The sequence below is a fragment of the Erpetoichthys calabaricus genome, chromosome 2 (genome assembly GCF_900747795.2).
Source record: "Erpetoichthys calabaricus chromosome 2, fErpCal1.3, whole genome shotgun sequence".
NCBI lineage: Eukaryota > Metazoa > Chordata > Cladistia > Polypteriformes > Polypteridae > Erpetoichthys > Erpetoichthys calabaricus.
The window spans coordinates 169,769,539-169,789,887 of NC_041395.2; the positions used below are offsets into that span (position 1 = coordinate 169,769,539).

The 20,349-nt window shown below is 41.7% G+C and overlaps 1 protein-coding gene across 4 annotated transcripts in view; it reads left to right on the top strand.

Annotated features, from left to right (window-relative positions):
- gigyf2 (GRB10 interacting GYF protein 2) overlaps positions 1-20,349 on the top strand; it is a 351,366-nt gene that overhangs the window by 195,879 nt on the left and 135,138 nt on the right. For 2 of the 4 annotated variants that reach the window (XM_051923549.1, XM_051923552.1), the window contains exons 8-9: positions 945-1,121; positions 14,997-15,208. In XM_051923549.1, the coding sequence (XP_051779509.1) occupies positions 945-1,121; positions 14,997-15,208 (389 nt within the window). The remainder of the gene's footprint in view (positions 1-944; positions 1,122-14,996; positions 15,209-20,349) is intronic. The other 2 variants (XM_051923550.1, XM_051923551.1) reach the window with 2 other exon arrangements.

Here is a 20,349-nt window from a genome sequence, read left to right on the forward strand (position 1 = left end):
CAACAAATAGTCTTTTGTGTTCTCTACACCACTATGTCACCAACTTGTTTTGACTCTAAAAATGGTGTTTCACACAACCATTTCCATTGTATCATTTAATTCTGGAATCAACAGAATGCCTGGGAATAAAGCTAAAGGCTGTATGTCTTGTAACTGTTATTTTTTTATCTCATCATCAAAGGGTAATATAGCAGAACTTTTTAACCTTCTTTGATGTCGGCTTTCTTTTTGTTGCCTTTTATGACAAGAGGGATGATGACCTTATATTAACCATATGTCATGGGGTAAGAAAGAAATATCCACACTGTTGGTGCTGACTTACACACTTCATCTCCTAATTGAGCACTCCCTTTCACATTAGACATGCTAATCAGAACTTCACCATAGTGACACTAAATGGTTGGATGGAGATAATATAACATTTTCAAACCCGTTTAGGGCCTGTCTTGACAAAACTGAGCATAAGGAAGGAAACAGCCAGAGACAGGGTTCCATTCCACCCCAGGGGCCCACTCGTGTACACTCCCACATTCTTGTTCACATATTGTCAATTTAGAATTGCAAATAAACCTAAAAAGCATGCCTTTGAGTATGTAAGAAAAAGATCAACACAAACATGTGAAGTATGTTCACATTTCACATGGCCAACAACCAGGAACAATATTCAAAGCCATGGCACTGTTGTGGATGCCACTGTTGTGGATGTTCCAATCATAATATTGACAATCTTTCAGGGAACAGTATAGAATTTTTTTTTTCTTCAGATTTCAGGCTTAGACATTAGATGTAAATCCAACAAACATTTTACCCATGTATATCTATTTATTAATCAGATATAAAACAAATTGCCAACCTATTCTGGATTGTATGGGCCGATATTTTTTTACCAGTTTACTTATGCCTTAATGAGTTAAATAGGTGTGTCTCCCTTGTCTTTTATGCAGCGAGATCAAATTTTGAAGATGGTGGATCAGCTGTACCTCGGAAGCATGAATTCACACGCTCTGAAAGTGAGAATTGGAGGATGTCTCGAGAGGAGCAGAATGGTGAGGACGATGAGGGAGGATGGCGTTTGGCAGGTTCACGGCGGGATGTTGACAGGTGGCAGTGCCAAAGCCCAGGTGCGCCAGGGAGTGTATTTGCTGTTCCATATTTGTCATAATTTTAAGTAAATTCATCTTTAGATAATTTTATATAGATATATTCAGTCTTACTGTCTTGTCTAACTTTATATATTATCTTACTATACTATATAATCACCTGCAAAAAAAATACTCTACCCAATAAGGACATCTTATCCCAAGGAGTTTGTAGTGATGGGCAAAAAAAAATTTTTGTCTTGTGTCTTCGTATAGAATGGACATAACTAAGTCTGTGGAATGAGACAGAGTAGCGACCAATGCTGACCAGCAGCAAACACTATCAAAAAAGTCTGAAAAACTATGAAAAAAATCTCACATTACTCATGTTACATAATCCACATCATTCAGCTGTATGCTCACTAATGCAAAACACATGTATTAAATACAAAATTGTTAACTCATGAAAATGAAAATATTACACAAACAGGAAACCCCTTCTTACTGGATCATGATCTTGAACTGAAGACAGGACTTTTGAGCAGTAAATGAGGAGGAGAGGTGGGTCTTCTGTTCAAAATTGCGATCTCATGGTAAGGGTCTTCCTGTTTGTACACTGCTTTCATTTTCCAGAGGTATGTATTTAACAGTACTTTTAGCAAAAAATACATGCATTTTGCATGTTGTGAGCATACACTACTGTTCAAAAGTTTTAGAACACCTAGTATTTTAAAATATTTGGTTTTTCTTTAAGTTTCATCAGTTGAAATGCAATAAATGACCTAAAATGGTGAAAAGGTAAACAGTAAACTGCCACTGGTTTAAATTTAAAGTTTAGATTAGCATAAACTGAAAAAAGGAAATATCAAAATATTACAAACCAGTAGCAGCACACTTCAGAATATTCCTAGCATTCCTAGTTTTCATACTCTTTCTCTGTACATTTAGCATTCGTTTGCTCAGAGGTTGATGTGCTTGTTGCTTCCTGAGCAACTCTTCTTTTTTCCACCCTAGCAGCCCGCTTTCTCTCTTCTTTTCATGTTAAAACTGATTAAGTCAGTGTTTGTGTTGCAATTACTTAGTATGTTTTCCTTAATTTTTCATTTAAACTGGCACTTAAGTGTTCAATCTGCCTCAAGAATGATTTAAGATATGAAGAGGTAGAGTAAGTGACAGCGAAGGTGGGAGGGAATGATAATGGTGTCCGTACGCATGCGCCGCACGGCAGCCCTGCTGATCGCTGCTGGGAGTTGATTCTACAATTAAATAAAAAATAAAAAGAGGAACAACCTTGGGGTTCAATCATCACCCTGAAAGCAGATAGAAGACATCAGGTAGTATATGTGCACCAGATTTCAGGTCAATCGTTCAAACAGTTTGCAAGCTACAGGTGATTTAAAATCCTGGACAGACAAACAGCCACGGTAGCGGATTATATAACAGTGTTCTCCCCAGAAATTTTTTCCAGCCGGGTGGAATGAAAAAGTAACCGGGCGGAACGGGGAAATTTGGTGGTGGGGAAAATTAAATGTACACTATTTTTATTAGTTAATTATTATTAATTATTTTCCAATGCACAATATGACTTCCTTTTTTAAGGTTTGACACTTGTGCCAGAATATTTTTTATTAAATTTAAGAAGTATCCAATTCAGGATCCTGCAATCCTAACAAAAATTTTAAATAAAAATTGTTATGACATAAACCAAGAGGCACAAGTATTGTCGCTGTTGGGAAGAAAAGTGAAAACAATGAAAAAATTAAAAAAATATTCTTCCAAGCCAACTTTGCATATGCAGAAGGTGTCTTCAGTTAAATATTTATTCTTCTTTTCTTCCTAGAAAATGAACAACCAATTTCTTTGCAGTGTTCTGACAGCTTTTCAAACAACGTTGTATGTGGCAACTCATTTTTTTGCCAACCAATACATGGATCTTAAAGCTCCCACAAAGGCATCTCTCTGTAACACAGACACAGATCTTCCAATTTGACCAATTCCAGTTTGCTGTAGTACATGCTTTGTTAAAAGGTCAGCAGAAGACTCAATGTGCGTTTTACTTTTTTCATGGTGCAGCAAGCTTTCTTTTTGAATTCTTGTGCATGGCATGTTTACCCAAGGTAACTCCCTCCTTGGGGGATGTTTGTTTGAATATTTCATTCACAATGAGCACCACATACCATTTTCTTTGACCATTAGCCTATCAAAATCTTTAAACCATTGTTTGTTTATGCCGGATAAGCGGTGCTTAGATTTATTAATTGGCAAAGTGTGTGCTGAAGAGATTTCCCCTGATGGAATGTCTGAAATTGCCACATGACGAGTTGACGCCACACCTTCATTAGTTTGTGGCATCTCTTTTCTGAAATAACTGAGCAATGTTGTTTTCTGAACACTTTTTTTGCTTGTGTTGGTAACACGTTTGGAAAAAATTAAAAGTACCTATGAATAAGACTTTTGCGTGGGAAAGTGAGAGTCTGTTGGATATTCAATGCACACTTGCACTATGGCAGGGCAAGATATGAACAAAAAAGGAATGGCAGATGGGTGCCTTTAACAAAACAACGGAAGCGTATTAGGGCCACGGTGAAGGAAAAAAAAAACTATATGTGAGAATAAAGTCAACATCTCGACATTTCCACTTTATTCTTGCCGTTTATGTTGAGATTAAAGTCGACATTTCCACTTTATTCTCAGTTTATTTTGTCATTAAAGTAGAATGTCGTAAACTGAACTTCATCTTAAAATCAATGTTTAATTTACTAGATTTTCTTAAACCCCGTCATAAGGTAGTGTAGTGCATTAAATGCTTTGTGTTAAGTGTTCCCCGACTGAGTCGTTAATCACTATGCGCTTATTAAACGGACTTCCTCTTGCACTGAGGAGGGACCGGGAGGGATCGCCGCACAGAATACATTCACTTCATGATATTCCTGCTCTCTAAACATTTACAATGCTAAGATAAATACTTGATATCTTTTTCATGATGAAGTGCATTAAAGCATGTATTAAACATGCACGGTAGTGTGGCGGTAGTGCTGTTCCCTCGCAGTAAGGGGTCCCCAGGTGTATGTTCAGTGTAGAGAACTTTATGGCAGGTGTGACGAGGCTCAAAAAAACTGGATGTATGAATGGGTATCGCACAGGTTTAACTTAAAACTTGTGTAAATGTTGATTTCGCAATCTGGTGGTCAGAGGCACGAACACAGAATTCAGTGGATGTTGTTCTGAGCGGTCTTTCTTTATTGCGGCCGTGCTGTCTCTGTCTGATGTAGCAAAACCCCAATTCCTATCCTTCCTTTTTCTTTCTCCACATAACCAATCACCACACGATAACACAAAGCATTTCATGCAGTACATAATTTATGACGAGGTTTGAGAAAATCTAGTAAATTAAAAATTCATTTTAGGATTGAAGTTTAGTTTACGATGTTCTACTTTAATGACAAACTACGAGAATTAAGTCAACATGTCGACTTTAATCTCGAAATAAACGGCGAGAATAAAGTGGAAATGTCAACTTTGTTCTCAACATAAGTTTAGCAGCACTACACAGACTGCACTGACACTGAGAACAGAAATGTCACTTCCTGACGCCCTTTTTCTGATATCGGACAGGCTGGTTCCACAAGTCTTTTTTTTATTTTATCAGTCTTCCTCTCGCCCATTTACCTCCACATCCTCTTTGCTTGTGAAGTGCCGCTCCGCCCCTACTATTACCATGTACACCCCCTCTCGAAAGCCCGCCTCCCCATACTCTTTGCTTGTGAACTCCGCTCCACCTCGTCCTCGCTATTAGCTTTAGCACCGAGTGATCGGCAACATCCCGTCCCACTCCTCTCCCCTCGCAACTTGCTAACCTACTTCTAAAATATTTGCCCAACCGCCCGCTCGTCCCTTGCCATCTCTGCAGATCATTAGATCTGCGGCTGTCATCTCACAATGTCATGCGAGATGACACCCAGGCGCTCAATTAAATTAGCCAGGCGCAGCGCCCGGCTAAAAGATGCTAGGGGGAACACTGTATAAGCAGATGGGGCTTCTATTCCAGTGATAATGGCAAGAAAATGGCAATTAACAAATGAAATGATACAGAGCATTATTTCCCTTAGAAGTGTAGGCTTTTTCATTTAGAGAAATTGCAAAAATAATCAAAGTGTCAGTGAGTATGGTGTCCTACACAAACCAAAGGCAATTGAAACTGGAACAAACTCTAATAGGAAGAAATATGGCAGATCCAAAGTCACAAACCAAAACAGAAGACAAGTTTCTGATTGTTACCAGCTTGCTTGATAGGTGACTACAGCTTAACAGTGGTTGACAAATGCAAGTCTCAGTTTCTACTATGAAGAGGAGGTTTTTTCCAGTCTGCAGTATTCCACAGCCAGTACTTCAAAGCCATACTTTGTCATTTAAGGAATGGTGTTCTTACTGCCATTCGCCCTGTTAAACGAGTAGCACATAGTCTCTTGTTCATAGTAGAAACTGAGACTTGCGTTTTTCACGAACCTAGACACAAGGAACCAATTTAGAATGAAAATTACATTTTTGCTATGCAAGCTGGGATTTGAACTTCAAATCTTGAAGTTATGGAACCATGTTAACCACTGTCTCGCGGTGCCAGTTTATTCCTATAATATTGAAAATGTATGTGTGATCCCCAGGTTGCCCACAGCCTTGGCATCTACTTAAACCGGCATCATTGATAGTCATGACTGGAATAAGCTAGTGTAATTAGGACACACAACAATAAGGTAGGTGCAAAGTGCATTCTGTAGTTTTATTTACACAAATCAAACAATATCACAGTTCCTGAAATGAATAGTCCAGTAAATACAGCATTTCAATAAAACAAGTGCCAAGTAGGAGTTAAAATCAGTGCTCAATAAATTCAAGTAGACTCCACAAGGGTTAATATCAGAAGGACAAAATCGGATGCTTCTCTTTCACTTCAGACTCGGTTTCTCTTTTCATTTCTCCACTCCCTTGCACCCATCAGTTATACTCGGCAAGAGTCGCGACACCGACATGCACAGACATCCTTTAACACGGCTTGCGTCCCAACTATCTAAGTCTCCCACTTGGATGACCAAACCTGCCTTTGTTATTCCAGCACCTTCCTTAGGCATCCATAGGGTGACTCTTGAATTCCTTCAGCTTTCCCTGCTCCCCAAACATGCAGCAGGAGCAAACCACTCCTGGAAAGCTGTCCTCTTGCTTTTGGCTGGGCAAATTTCCAACCACTATGCCTCCTGTTCTCTGCACTGTCTCATACTCAAAATCTCTGTTCTGTGTTCCATAGACCTATTATCTTGATTTTTCTCCCCTTTCTCCCCTATCACTTTCCTCTGCCCCTTTTTTTACTTATGGATGCAGGTGGTTTCATTAATGACATACGGTGTGTTAACACTAGAATTATCAAAGCCTACGAAAAAACTCGTAGATCCGTCCCACCTTAAATCGCTTCGCACCTCTCCATCAACGTCTTTTGTCCTGTAAATGTGTCAATAAGCAGCAAGTAGCCTACTATCACATCCCCCACCGCCACACAGTTTTCTCAGCTCAAGTCTGTTTACCTGCGTGTCAGTTGCTTAGAGTTGTATGGAGTGAGAAGTCAAGCAACATGAGAACTTTTATAAATACTATATTGTTATTTGGAACACATGCATTTCATGTGTGTTCCGTGTCTACAACAATCTATGTACAGTAAACACATTGTTAAAACAAACGTTTTTCATGTTTTAGTAATAATTGACAAAATGTAGACATGAAGTGTTTAATGTGTGAAGCCTAAAGTCCAAATATCAAATAAACACTTTCACAAAAGGTACAAATATAACAGAACAAGTGTGCTTCTATTCAAGAATATAACTACAGAAAAAGAACCCACGTTAGGGTGCGACATTGACATGCATTTGCTACAACCGCTTTGGTGGTGCAACGGTATCAACTGTTGACTGGTAATCAAAACTTCACGGGTTCGATCCCAGATGAGTCCGTTTTAAGAAGTGAGCTGCTCTTATTCTTACTGTTTTAGAATAAAAACATACATTTGATTTCAGTCTGTAACAGCCAGTGTAAATATATGATACTTGTAAAGGTTAGCTTTATTTATTTTATTTTTTTTCAGTTTTATTCTCTCAGTCGCGTTCATGATTCCCCCCACCCCCAATCTGACACTGCTGTTTTCACATAAAGACACACTATAACAGAGGTGAACTCAGATGATGACGACGGTTCTACATCGGAGCAAGAATGCACGTCGCACTTTTGCCGTCGCTGTACTTTTAATATGTACACGGGATGCTCTGCAGTCTACTTGTGACTTTACACTGTAGGAAGTAAGTAAATAAATAATGGCTCTTATATACAAAGTACAGCGACGGCAGCTTCCACCTGCAGCTATAGACTCTTCAGTACGCAAGCGACTATCCACGCTAGTGTTTAGATCTGGACGGTGTATGTGCCCAAAAAAAAGTTTAACTGCATTCTCATACCATTGCTTGTGTACTAAAGTGTCAGCAGGCACTTTTTGTAGCATTACATGTATTTTTGAGCATGCCCGTGTTGATCAAATACAGGAAGCTCTGCAGTCTAATTGTGACTTTACACTATAGGAAGTAAGTAAATAAATTAAGGTAAATAACATTCAATCTGGCTTTTATGTAAGTAACATAGTGAAAACTCAAGCAAAATGACCCCTTTTATTGGCTTTTTATTGACTTCTCACTCTATACAACTCTAAGCAACTGACACACAGGTAAACAGACTTGAGCTGAGAAAACTGTGCGGCGGTGGGGGGATGTGATAGTAGGCTGCTTGTGCTTATCGACACATTTACAGGACAAAAGACGCTGATGGAGAGGTGCGGGTTGGGTCTACAAGTTTTTTCGTAGGCTCTGGTAATTCTAGTGTTAATGAAGAAACCAGCTGAATGGACTACTTTTCCACTTGAATACTTGATCAGCCAATTTCCACTTCAAATACTCCGGGCCGCATGGCTTTGCAGCAGCGCACATCCTTTTAGCTTGATCTACACTGTTTTTATTTTAAAAAAACTGCCCCGCCATGGAACCTGTGCACGCTTTACCACACTATGTATTTATTGAAGTTCTGAATTTTAAATATTTATTCTAGCTCTGCATTACTGGAGTCTATCCCAGCAGTATTGGGATTAAGGTAATAGTCAGTTGTGAACAGCTGTGCTGTTCATGCACCCAAAGTGCAAAATTAGATTTGCCTATTGACCAAAACTATTTTTATTTTGGATTTGTGGAGCAAAGTGGACAATCTTGGGGATGGGTGGGAATAGGGTGGGGGGAGGACTTTTGGAGATATGAGCAAAGAGTGTAAAATCCACAATAACAGTAACCAGTTTGAGAACCTGTGATCAAGGATTACTAACCACTGTAACATTTGTCACTCCATAATACTGTAACACTTTTATTAATTTGATAGTTAAAATATTCAGCTGTACATTTTATGTTTGCCTGATTATGGTGATTAAATTACCCAGCTTAGAATTTTTCAGATTTGTTTGTATTCAAAACATTTACACAACAAATAGATGGATTAGTACATAAATATACAGAAAGAAATTATATTTGTATTATTAAACTCCATCAAGGAAATAATTAAGAGAATTGTATAGTGTTTAGGTATCAGTCAGAAAAGATAATCACATGCATGCAAACACAAATACAATTTTTAAGCTGCCAATTTGTCTCTTTGAATACTCTTTTGAATGGTTTACTCTGTGACAGTAAACCATGTACGAGGAGTCACAAAAATAAAGAATTACCGGTCCCTTACAAACTGCCTTGGTCTAGATATTAAACTGGGGTCATGTGTCTGTAGACAATACTATATGATGTAGATTAAAAACTTAAGATATAGACTCCCATTCCTTTAAGTTCACCATTTGAAAATCAATGAAACAGAACTTTCCTACAGTAATAAGTCTACAATGTAAATAGGCAAAAAATTAATAAGTGCATAATAAACGAAAATCTTTCTAAAAGCACTTATGGGGGATGTGCATTTCAATATATGGATATTCAGAGGTATTTTTAACTTCATTTTTATTGTTTTTGTGCGGCACATGCTACAGTCACATGAAGAAACTGAGCTTTATGTTATGTGAAAAAGTGATAAAGGGTAAATAAAAATAATAGTATGCAAATAAATATTCTGGAAGTAATACTTAATAGCTTATACATAATCATGTATCTTGCCATTATACATGTATACTATATCTTTTTCGCAGGAAATTCGAGTAAGGAAATGTTTGTTGAGAATGTGAGCAATACAAATTTATACACTGAACAAAGCTTGTGTGTTTTTTTTTTTGTTTGTTTTTTTTTGTTTTTTTTTTTTACAAAACCAGTTATTTTCTGATTGTGATTTGAAAGCAGGTCCATTTGATTCCTGAATGCCTTTATGTGTACTAATTGCTAATAAAAGTATATAGCTTACTAAATCAGTAGTTTTTATATAATGTAACAATAAATTAGGGAGATTTTACAGGCTTAGGTAGTGCAGAAAATTTTCAAAAATTATAACATTACACATGAATTAATGAGTACCAAGAATATTCAGGGTATATTCATTTGCATTAAGTCTTTAATGCAGTTTTTGTAAAAACACACTTTTAAAATCATGCTGTTCTTAGATTTATGTTTGTATCAATGATATTTATTGCACACCCATCCATCCATTATCCACCGCTTATCCAAGGTCGGGTCGAGGGGGCAGCAGCCTAAGCAGGGAAGCCCAGACCTCCCTCTCCCCGGCCACCTCCTCCAGCTCCTCTGGGAGGACCAGAGGCGTTCCAAGGCCAGCCGGGAGATATAATCCCTTCAGCGTGTCCTTGGTCTGCCCCGTGGCCTTCTCCCAGTGGGGCATGCCCAGAACACCCCACCAGGGAGGCGTCCAGGGAGCATCCTAACCAGATGCCCGAACCACCTCAACTGACTCCTCTCAATGCGGCAGAGCAGCGAGTCTACTCCGAGTCTCTCCCTTAGAGATAGGGTGAGGAGTTCAGTTATCTGGGAAAGTCCAGCCAGCCTGTGGAGAAAACTAATTTTGGTCGCTTGTATCCGCGATCTTGCTCTTTCGGTCACTACCCAAAGCTTGTGGCCATAGATAAGGATAGGAACATAGATCGATTGGTAAATCGACAGCCTCGCCTTTTGGCTCAGCTCTCTCTTCACCACGATGGACCGTTGCAGAGCCCGCATTACTGCGGATGCCTCACCAATCCGTCTGTCAACCTCCCGCTCCATTTTTCCCTCACTTGTGAACAAGACCCTGAGATACTTGAATTCCTCCACTTGAGGCAGTAATGTGATCCCAAACCGGAGAGAGCATTCCACCCTTTTCCGGCTGAGAACCATGGCCTCGGATTTAGAGGTGCTGACTTTCATCCCTGCTGCTTCACACTCGGCTGCGAACCGCTCCAGTGAGAGCTGGAGATCACTGTCTGATGAAGCCAACAGAACCACATCATCCTCAAATAGCAGAGACGAGATTCTGAGGTCACCGAACAAGACCCCATCCACTCCTTGGCTGCACCTAAAAATTCTGTCCATATAACTTATGAACAGAATCGGTGACAAAGGGCAGCCCTGGCAGAGTCCAACATCAACAGGAAACGAGTCCGACTTATTACCGGCAATGCGGACCAAGCTCCTGCTCCTCCTGTACAGGGACTGAATGGCTCGTAACAATGAGCCTTGTACCCTGTACTCTTGGAGCACACCCCACAGGATGCTTCACAGGACACGGTCGAATGCCTTCTCCAAATCTACAAAACACATGTGGACTGGTTGGGAAAACTCCCATGCCCCCTCCAGGATCCTGGCCAGGGTGTAGAGCTGGTCCAGTGTTCCACGGCCGGGACGGAATCCGCATCTTGAATCCGAGATTCGACCATCGACCGAACTCTCTTCTCCAGCACCCCTGAATAGACCTTACCGGGGAGGCTGAGGAGTGTGATCCCCCTATAGTTGGAGCACATCCTCCGGTCACCCTTCTTAAAAAGGGGGACCACCACCCCAGTTGGCCAATCCAGAGGTACTGCCCCCGATGTCCATGAGATGTTGCAGAGACGTGTCAACCAGGACAGCCCCACAACATCCAGAGCCTTGAGGAACCCAGGGTGAACCTCGTCTACCCCAGGGGCCCTGCCACCTCGGAGCTTTTTAACTACCTCTGGCGAGTCCCCCGGAGTCCTCCAGCTGTGCTTCCTCTAAGGAAGACATGCTGGTGGGATTGAGAAGATCCTCGAAGTATTCCTTCCATCAGTCAATAACATCTGCAGTTGAAGTCCGCAGGGCCCCATCTCCACTGTACACAGTGTTGGTGGAGCACCACTTTCCCCTCCTGAGGCGCCTGACGGTTTTTCAGAACCTTCTCGATGCCGACCGAAAGTCATTTTCCATGGCTTCCCCAACAGCTGATGCCACCACATGCTTGGCCCGCCAGTACCCCTCAGCTGCCTCTGGAGTCCCACTGGTCAACCAGACCCGATAGGACTCTTTCTTCTGCTTGACGGCCTCTTGAACCTTAAGTGTCCACCACCGGGTTCATGGATTGCCGCCACAAGAGGCACTGACAACCTTGCGGCCACAGCTCCGTTCTGCTGCTTCGACCATGGAGGCTCGGAACATGGCCCATTCAGACTCAATGTCCTTCGCCTCCCTCAGAATGAGGTTGAAGTTCTGCTGGAGGTGGCGGTTAAAGATCTTTCTGACCGGTTCCTCCGCCAGACATTCCCAGCAGACCCTCCTTATTCGTTTGGGCCTGCCTGGTCTGTCCGGCAACCTCTCCCGCCATCTGATCCAACTTACCACCTGGTGGTGATCATTTGACTGCTCAGCCCCTCTCTTCACCCGAGTGTCCAAGACATAAGGTCGCAGATCTGATGACACGATTACAAAGTCGATCATCAAGCTGCGACCTTGGGCATCCTGGCGCCAAGTGCACTTATGGACACCCTTATGCTTGAACATGGTGTTCGTTATGGACAATCTATGGCCATCACAAGTCCAATAACTGAACACCATTTGCACACCCATACCATTCAAACGTGTGTCATATTTTAGTTGTTAATGCAAACAAATGTTGCTTTGACTCCAAAAACTAAACTAACAACACAAAGTTTGATTTCTCTTATTTAGTTTCAGCAATGAAGTATGGCTTTTATTAACACTAGAATCCCTGAAGCCTACAAAAAAACTCGTAATCCCGGGCCACCTGGAGATTAGAGCTTCCTGCGTTTGATCGACATGGGCATGCTGACGATGTACATGTGCAGTGCTACTTGAATGAAAGTAAATAGCTGCAGGTGGAAGCTCCTGTCGCACTCTAAGCAACTGTTGTTAAGGTTCTTCCTTTGTCCAGAAACAGTTTCATAAGTTTCCTGAGTTTGATCGCTCTGCAGTCTACTTCTGACATTACACTTGTTTTGTCTTGGTAGAGTATTATTTTACTCTACTTTCCCCTTTTGTATTATTAATATGTAGCCTTTGTCAGAATGCCTCAAATCTCCCAAATGTACCAGTATATAACTTCTCCCCACCTTCCCTCCTACATCTATAACCTCAGGCAATTAGGTGTAGTAAAAGATAAGCAGGAGTTAAGTTACAATTTAAACAATGTATTATTGATAATATTCATAAATAATAATAATATACAAAGTACATTTGAATATTGGCATCCATACAACGTGATTAAATGGTGATGTGTAGTTTCAGGCGGCACACAGACTTGTTAGTTACTTAAAATGTCTATAATTAAGGCATCATTTGTGGTCAGCTTTCTTCAGAACAGGCCGCATTGCCTGTCTCAATATGGCTGCTGAGCTGTGTTCTTCATGGTGTGAGATGATCATTCAGCAGTTTGGTAAGAGAGAGACAGGGTGAGATAAAGCAAGCAAATTTATGGGTTTTCTGTCCAACCCCTACAGCCAATAGGCCGTCATGGTACTTAAAGGCTTTTAATACAAGCCAATTCCAAACAGCCATGCTTCAGACCAATGGGGCAAAGAACATCTTAACACCTGCCATCCCCCAAAACCATATGTTAAGGTAAAGCTTGCCAGTTAGGCAGCCGGACTTTCCTATGGGGGTTGAGAGACTTCACAGAAACAATGATCAAACTTGTTTGAGGCACTCCCCCCCCCCCCCCCAACCCTATCGTAAAATTCACTTTCCTGACTTAGTCTGGGGGGATTGGGGGTTGTGGGCTATAAACATGAATGATTCTCACTAATGTAACACTAATAAAACATTGCTTTGCCTAAGTTACAAATAAAGACATATAAATTATTTATCAACTCGTCTGCAAAATATCTCATCACAGCAACACTGTAAGAAGATAAGTAAATAAATAGAGGTAAATAACATATACATGTTTTTCATATAAAGACCATCACAAAAGATAATAACAAACACAACTTTGCACAATACCTTGGCGAGCTCTCTAAGCCCTGCTGTATCATTGAAGGACATGTGTGGGATAGACTGACTGGCAGGATGATGCCCAACCTCTTGATGCATCCAAACGGTACCATCTTTCGCCTTTGTGCCTGATGCAGCTGCGTTGTTCTTATGTGTGAGTGGACGTTTCTTGCAGGGAGGGCTTCTGTTCTCTTTCTCAGATGTAGAACACTCATCTGAGTTCACCTCAGGTTATAACACATCTTTATTTGAAAACAGCAGTGTCAGATCAGGGGGAGCGTGAACCATACTGAGAGAATAAAACTGAATTTAAAAAAAAAACAAAAAAAAAAAACCTTTACAAATACCATAAATTTACACAGGCTGTTACAGACTCAATCAAATGTATGTTTTTATTTTATAATAGTAACAATAAGAACAGCCCACTACTCAAAACGGTAATTTTTGGGAAGCACCTGGTATCAGTCCCCCAACTTCGTGATTATGAGTCAGCAGTTCTTACCGCTGAACCACCTAAGCGGTCGTGTCAGCATCATAGCCTCACCCAATTTCTTTTTGTTCGGTTATATTATTGAATTAAAGCGCGCTTGTTATACGTGTACCTTTTATGAAAGTTTATTTGATATTTGGACTTTAGTCTTCACACATTATACACTTCATGTCAAAATGTTTTTGTTTTAGCTAGGTGTTCAACGATTCTTGCATTTCTCGCATTTCCTGTCATCCTACATTTACATTGATCCTTGTTGACATGGAACACACATGAAATGCATGTGTTCCAAATAGCGATATATTATTTACCCTGTACAACTCCAGGCACCTCACACAGAGATAAACAAGACTTGGGCTTGGAGAACTTTTTGCCCTTCCTGCAGTGGTGGGTGGATGGGATAGCAAACTGCTTGCTTCTTGTGCTGATCTACACATTTACAAAACAGAGACGCTAATGGAGAGGTGTGAAGCAATTTAAGTTGGTCAGGGATTACGAGTTTGTTCATAGGCTTGAGGGATTCTAGTGTTAAAAGTACTACTAATTGCAAGTCTCAATTATTGTGCACTTTCTTTAGCACTTTTTTGTATCATTAGGCAGATTTGTCACTTCAAATATGAGATGAACCACAATAATGTCTTGGAAATATGGAGGTTTTGAAACATGAACTAAATATTTATTTAGCAATTATATTTTATTTAGCAATTAAACCTATACATTAGCCACATGACTTTTGATGAGAATATCTTACCTTTTCTCTCATACAGTAACATAAACTGAAATAAATTTATTCCTAAATTGTCTCAAAATGTTCCCTTCGAATTGAAGTTTCAAAAGAGGATGTTTTTGTGAATTTTTAAGTCTGTCAATAGTCAAACTAAAACCTGAGCCTGGTAGGATTGATTTTTTTTCTTGGTTCTGTTTTGCAAATTGTGGCTTAATCTTAACGATTGTATGTTTGTTTTGCAGATGGGCCCCGTTCAGCTGGCTGGCGAGAGCATCCAGATCAGCGACGTCGTTTTGTGTTTGAGTGTCGTGAAGACGAGAGAGGTTATCGCCGTGTTCGTTCAGGCAGTGGCAACTTGGAAGATGAAAAGAATAGTCTTCCAGAATGGTGCCTTGAAGATGCAGAGGAGGAAATGGGGACATTTGACTCTTCTGGGGCATTTCTATCTCTCAAGGTGAGGAACTATACGAGGGTTGTCTGGGTTCCGCGCGGAATTTTATCGTTTGTCGAGTGTCAGCCTGTCGAAACCTGTTCTGCTGTGTAGAGGGATTATTCAAGTGGTTGCATGTTTTTGTTCAGATGTTTTGCTCCCTGTCTTCCTTCAGAATGAACACGAGAAGCAAACGAACTGAGAGTGAGCAGCCGGCACTAGCAGCGAAGCTCCCGACTCTGTGCGTGCGTGACTTTCGAGTGATGATTTTTTACGACTTTTCTGATGGTTTAATCTGCTCGGTGAAACGCACTATGTTTGCCATCTTTTTCAACATCGATGGCATTGTCGCGTCAATTCCGCTGATGGAGAGGAAAACTGTGACCTCTGAGTGGTACACCACTCAGTGCCTGCCTGACGTTTTTTCTGTGATGGCTAGAGGCCAGTCCAAGAGCTTGCGAAGGCACTTTTTGCATCATGACAATGCGCCAGCCCACACGGCTAATGCGACAAAGCATTTCATTGAAGACAGTGGTGTCAGCGTTTTGAACCCGCCACCCTACGCGCCTGATCTTGCACCATGTGACTTTTGGCTCTTCCCGAAGGTGACAGAACCCCTGCGAGGCCACAACTTTGAAACTCGAGAGGAACTGATTGCAGCTGTCAAAGAACAGCTGGACAACCTCCCAAAGACAGCCTTTCGCGAGTGTTTTGCGGCGTGGGTCAGAAAAGCCCAAAAGTGCATTGATGTTGGCAGTAGGGATGGGAATCGAAAACCGGTTCTTGTTGAGAACCGGTTCGCACTGTTTTAATTCTTTGAAATTGTTTGCCATTTTTGCAAACGATTCCCCTATCGATTCCAGTCGCCTCGAATGATGTCACTACGTTGCGTAGCGTCATTTACCCAGCAGGAAACATGGCGCCTAAGCGGCACAAATGCTGAAAAGTTTGGTTATACTTTACAAGAAAGGATGACAACAGGGCAACTTGCAATACTTGCAAAGTAGATATTTCATCAAAGGGAGGAAACACTATGAATATGCAAAAGCATTTGCTCACAAAACACGCGATAACCTTAAGTGAATGTCGTGTTTTTGATCCGCTCCGGACTAGTGAATCTCAACCCAGCAGCAGCGGTAACGTTTGCACGTCCTCTCCCGTTAATACGGCAGGTAACTAATCAACTAACATTGCATATTATGTTAGCGCAATTTGCCTTATTGCAAAACCTGCTGTTACTGTGCATTGCATTTAAATGACCATGACAAGAGAGACAGACAGTCTGGCTGTCTCAGATGCTGGCAGTTCTCGCTGCAGTCTACCGGTAGCTTCTCCTTTCACAGAGGCTGGGAAAAGTAAAATGACACAGGCCAGGATAGACTAATGTCACCGAGCAGTGACTCAGTTTGTGGTAAAAGGCTTGCACCCATTTGCCACAGTAGATGCCCCCAATTTTCGGTAAGTGAATGTGTTTAATTGTAGGCTAAGTCAGGGAATGTCAAAGTTGCATGTTCTCCTCTTACCAGATGTTTCATTCGTTTCCATTTATATATCTTTTAGAGAAATGACAAAGACTCTGAACCCTAAGTACAAAGCCCCAAACAGAGACAGTTTAACCAACCACTTGATCCCTGTTTGGTATGCGGTTGAAAAGGTAAATCTGATTTCTGAGCTGAAATATGTGTTGAAAGCAGCCGTCACTGCAGATGGATGGACAAGTTTTAGTCAAGATCATTACCTCACAGTAACGCTGCATTATGTCAGGAATGGCCAGGCTCAAGAAAAAGTCCTCAAAACCAAACCAGTGTACCAGGCACCAGTGTACCAGGCACTCTGCTGTAGCAGAGAAGATTGATGAGATCTTGGAGGAGTATGGTATCAAAGACAAGGTTGTGGCAACCACTGTTGATAATGTGGCCAACATGGATGTAGCTGTCAAAATAGTTGATGGTTGCAGAATTGCACAGTGCACAGTTCCATTGGACTTGAGTTGATTGTATTTGTTGCTGGCTGATGTAGTTTTATTTTTGAGTGCTCAGCTCATGTATACTTTTAAAAAGGAGAGTGTAAATGTTACTGGACATTCTTGTGTAATTGCCACAGAATAATTTATGTTATACTTTGTTATTGCTACAGAAGAATATTTATTTTATTATTATTTTACATTTACAAATTTTTTTCTGGGGACCCCGTGGCACCCCATCGAGGAGCCGTAGGCTATGGATCTCTTAAGATCTCACTGTTGGGTTTGTAAGGTCATGCTACTCCTAAATTTCTATCCTGTTCAAAGATAAGATATAAAACAAAGTTCTAAGCTAATCGACCTGTGTGTTCTCCTTTTTTAAAAGTAAGAATTGATAGGAGAATCGATAAAGAATCGAATTGTTAAACAGAATCGAAAATGGAATCGGAATCGTGAAAATCTTATCAATTCCCATCCCTAGTTGGCAGTGAATACTTGGAAAAAGTTTAAAAAGGATCGAAGTACATGAGAAAAATAGAAAAAAAAAAATCCTTGGCTACTTATTTCGAGTGATTCCGCGCGGAACCCAGACAACCCTCGTATGCTCTGGATTTTCTCTGTGGTTGCAGTATTACAGGAAGAATACACGAGGTCATTCATTGTTAATATGCCATCTCTTTTCATGTAAACTTTTGCCATTTTTGTGTAAATATGGTACTGTGAAGATATGAAACATTAAAACTCTTAGCTCGGACATGTACGTAACGCTACATAACGTGTGCTTGCAGACCCTGCTGCTACACAAGCAATTTACTGACTATACTTGTGCACATACTGTAAGTAAATCTGGAGAATTCCACCAGGTGGCAGTGTGAGAAATTATCACAATTATAAAAACAACATCCGTTTTTGCTGTGTTGAGAATGGAAGGAAGATAAAAAATTCTTTACATTCTAATGCTGTTATGATGGTGCCCAAAAAACAAAAGACTGCAACAGTGACACAGAAGATGGTGCAGTGTATTGTGTCATTATGATGGAGAATATGCTATGCTTTTATTGCCTATGCAAGAAGTGGATGAATACTTTCACATGTTACCATTTAAGTTTGATGATTTATTTCACCACATTGAACCATTCATCAAATATTGAAGCAGATTGATACTCTTGGAGCTGCAATGTAGTTTGCCGTCACATGTTGATAGTAAACAGCGATACTAATGTCACATACCAAAAGTTGAATACATGCGACAACTCAAAAGTTTTTCTGTTACTGCAACACACAAACACGTACCGTTAATTTCTGATAACATGCTCATAGGATGTGTCAAAAGAACATTTGGAATGCATGGCAGCTATGATGCATGTGCTTAATCGTTGCGAGTGTGAATAATATCCTGGCCTTTTGAATAATGTGGCCGGTTAGACTTATAGTTTAGCTTGTTATCGCACTCACACTGGAACTTCAACCTCCCAAGCCTCCAGCTCCTGCTGCCTTATGCGGCAAGCCGTCCTTGATCATGATCACTGTTGCTACTCTGCAAAAAGCAGGAGTGACTCAATCCATCTGCCCCTGGGTGCTGGCCAAACACCCCGCTAGAGCTCACTTTCCAGCTGCCTCTCATTATTACAGCGAGCCTGCTCTCGCTTCCTCACTCACGCACTGGCTCCTTCACCCTCCTGCCTTCTCCCTTATCCTCCATTCTTTTCTTTCCTTGTTCTCACCTCCGCACTCGTGCTTCTCCTATTTATAATGGGGATGTGGTACAGGTGCGGCAACTAGCAACTCCTGGCATCAATCAAGGACATGGGTGATCCCACACCTGTCCACTTCAGTGTGGAAACTTCCAAGCCCACATTGCATCCGGGAACCGCTCCGGCCACACTACCACACTCCTTCTTTAAGCCGCAAATGTGGCAATTATTTATTTAAACTGTCCTTTCCTTCAGAGCCAAGGACCCTGCTATACCACAAAGAGGAAAGAGTCAGTCCTTCCATTGATGCATCTGATCAAAAAGAAAGAGGCCGCCAGAGAGGTCAAGCACCTACCATTGCAAGCTTTCCACTCCCGGGGTGACACTGGTGTGCAAGTGCTTGCGTCGGAACTCCCCTTCACCAGTCTTTCTTGCTAGTGTGGTGGGAACTGAATCAGGGTACTGTCACCCTCCTGCAGTCATTCCCAGAGGGTGACAATCTCTGCCACTTAGCGCTGCATTACGTAGGCATGGTAACGCAGCTACACAAGACTGCAGGCCAGGTTGACCATTTGCTTGTAACCCAGGCCACTGTCAGGTCCAAAGCTATCCTGTTGGGGGAAGAGAGAGAGAGAGAGGAGTATTCATCAGATAATCCACGGGTATATCACAACTCCTCAGGGGAGACTTACCTGCTCATGGCACACCCTTTGAATGGCCTCGTCTCCAGGGGAGGTCTTCTGATCGGCTGGCCCGGACTGTGAGACGCCGGTGGCAGGGCGCAACTAGGACGCCTCAAATCGACCTGGGTTTGGCAGTCAATGGGGTGAAGTCCTCCTCTTGGAAGCCCTCATCGATGCTGTTACTGTTGTTGTCTCTCTCGATCCCATCCGGAGCGTTGGGATCCCTGCCCATCACTTCCTCCAATACTTGACTGGTCTGTGAAAACAGGTACCGGATGCTGATGAGCTTATCTGTGGAAAAGAGGGAACTGGTTTAAAATGAAAAGGTGAGAGGGATGGAAGGAGACAGACAGAAAGACAAGGGCTGGAGGCCTGCCTCAATAGTGTACTTGGTTGGCTGGGTATAATCCTCAACCAGCTTCATGCCAAGCAGACTTTCGCTCAGGGGATTGAGGGAGTGCGTCTCCCTGGTCCCACTCAAAACACTCATACAGGACCAGAGGCGGGGACACACTGGCATCACGGTACTGCTGCTTCTGCCTGGTAGCTGTGGGGTGCAGGTGAGCGCCCTTCGTGGCAGTGAGGATGCTGATCAAGATCTGGTTGTGCGCATTCCACACGTTGGTCACCCAGGCTGCCATACTGGCGGCAGCACCTGTGAGTTTCTTAGTCATCTGAACGATTAAAAATGAGAATGATGGTACGCTCAAAGAAAGGAGGGGATGGAGGTATTGCTCACCTTCTTGGTTAAGTCCATCTTCAAGATTGTGCCGAAGATGGAGGTGATCCGGGCCTTGGTCTCTTCTAGCTGCAAAACCACCTCCA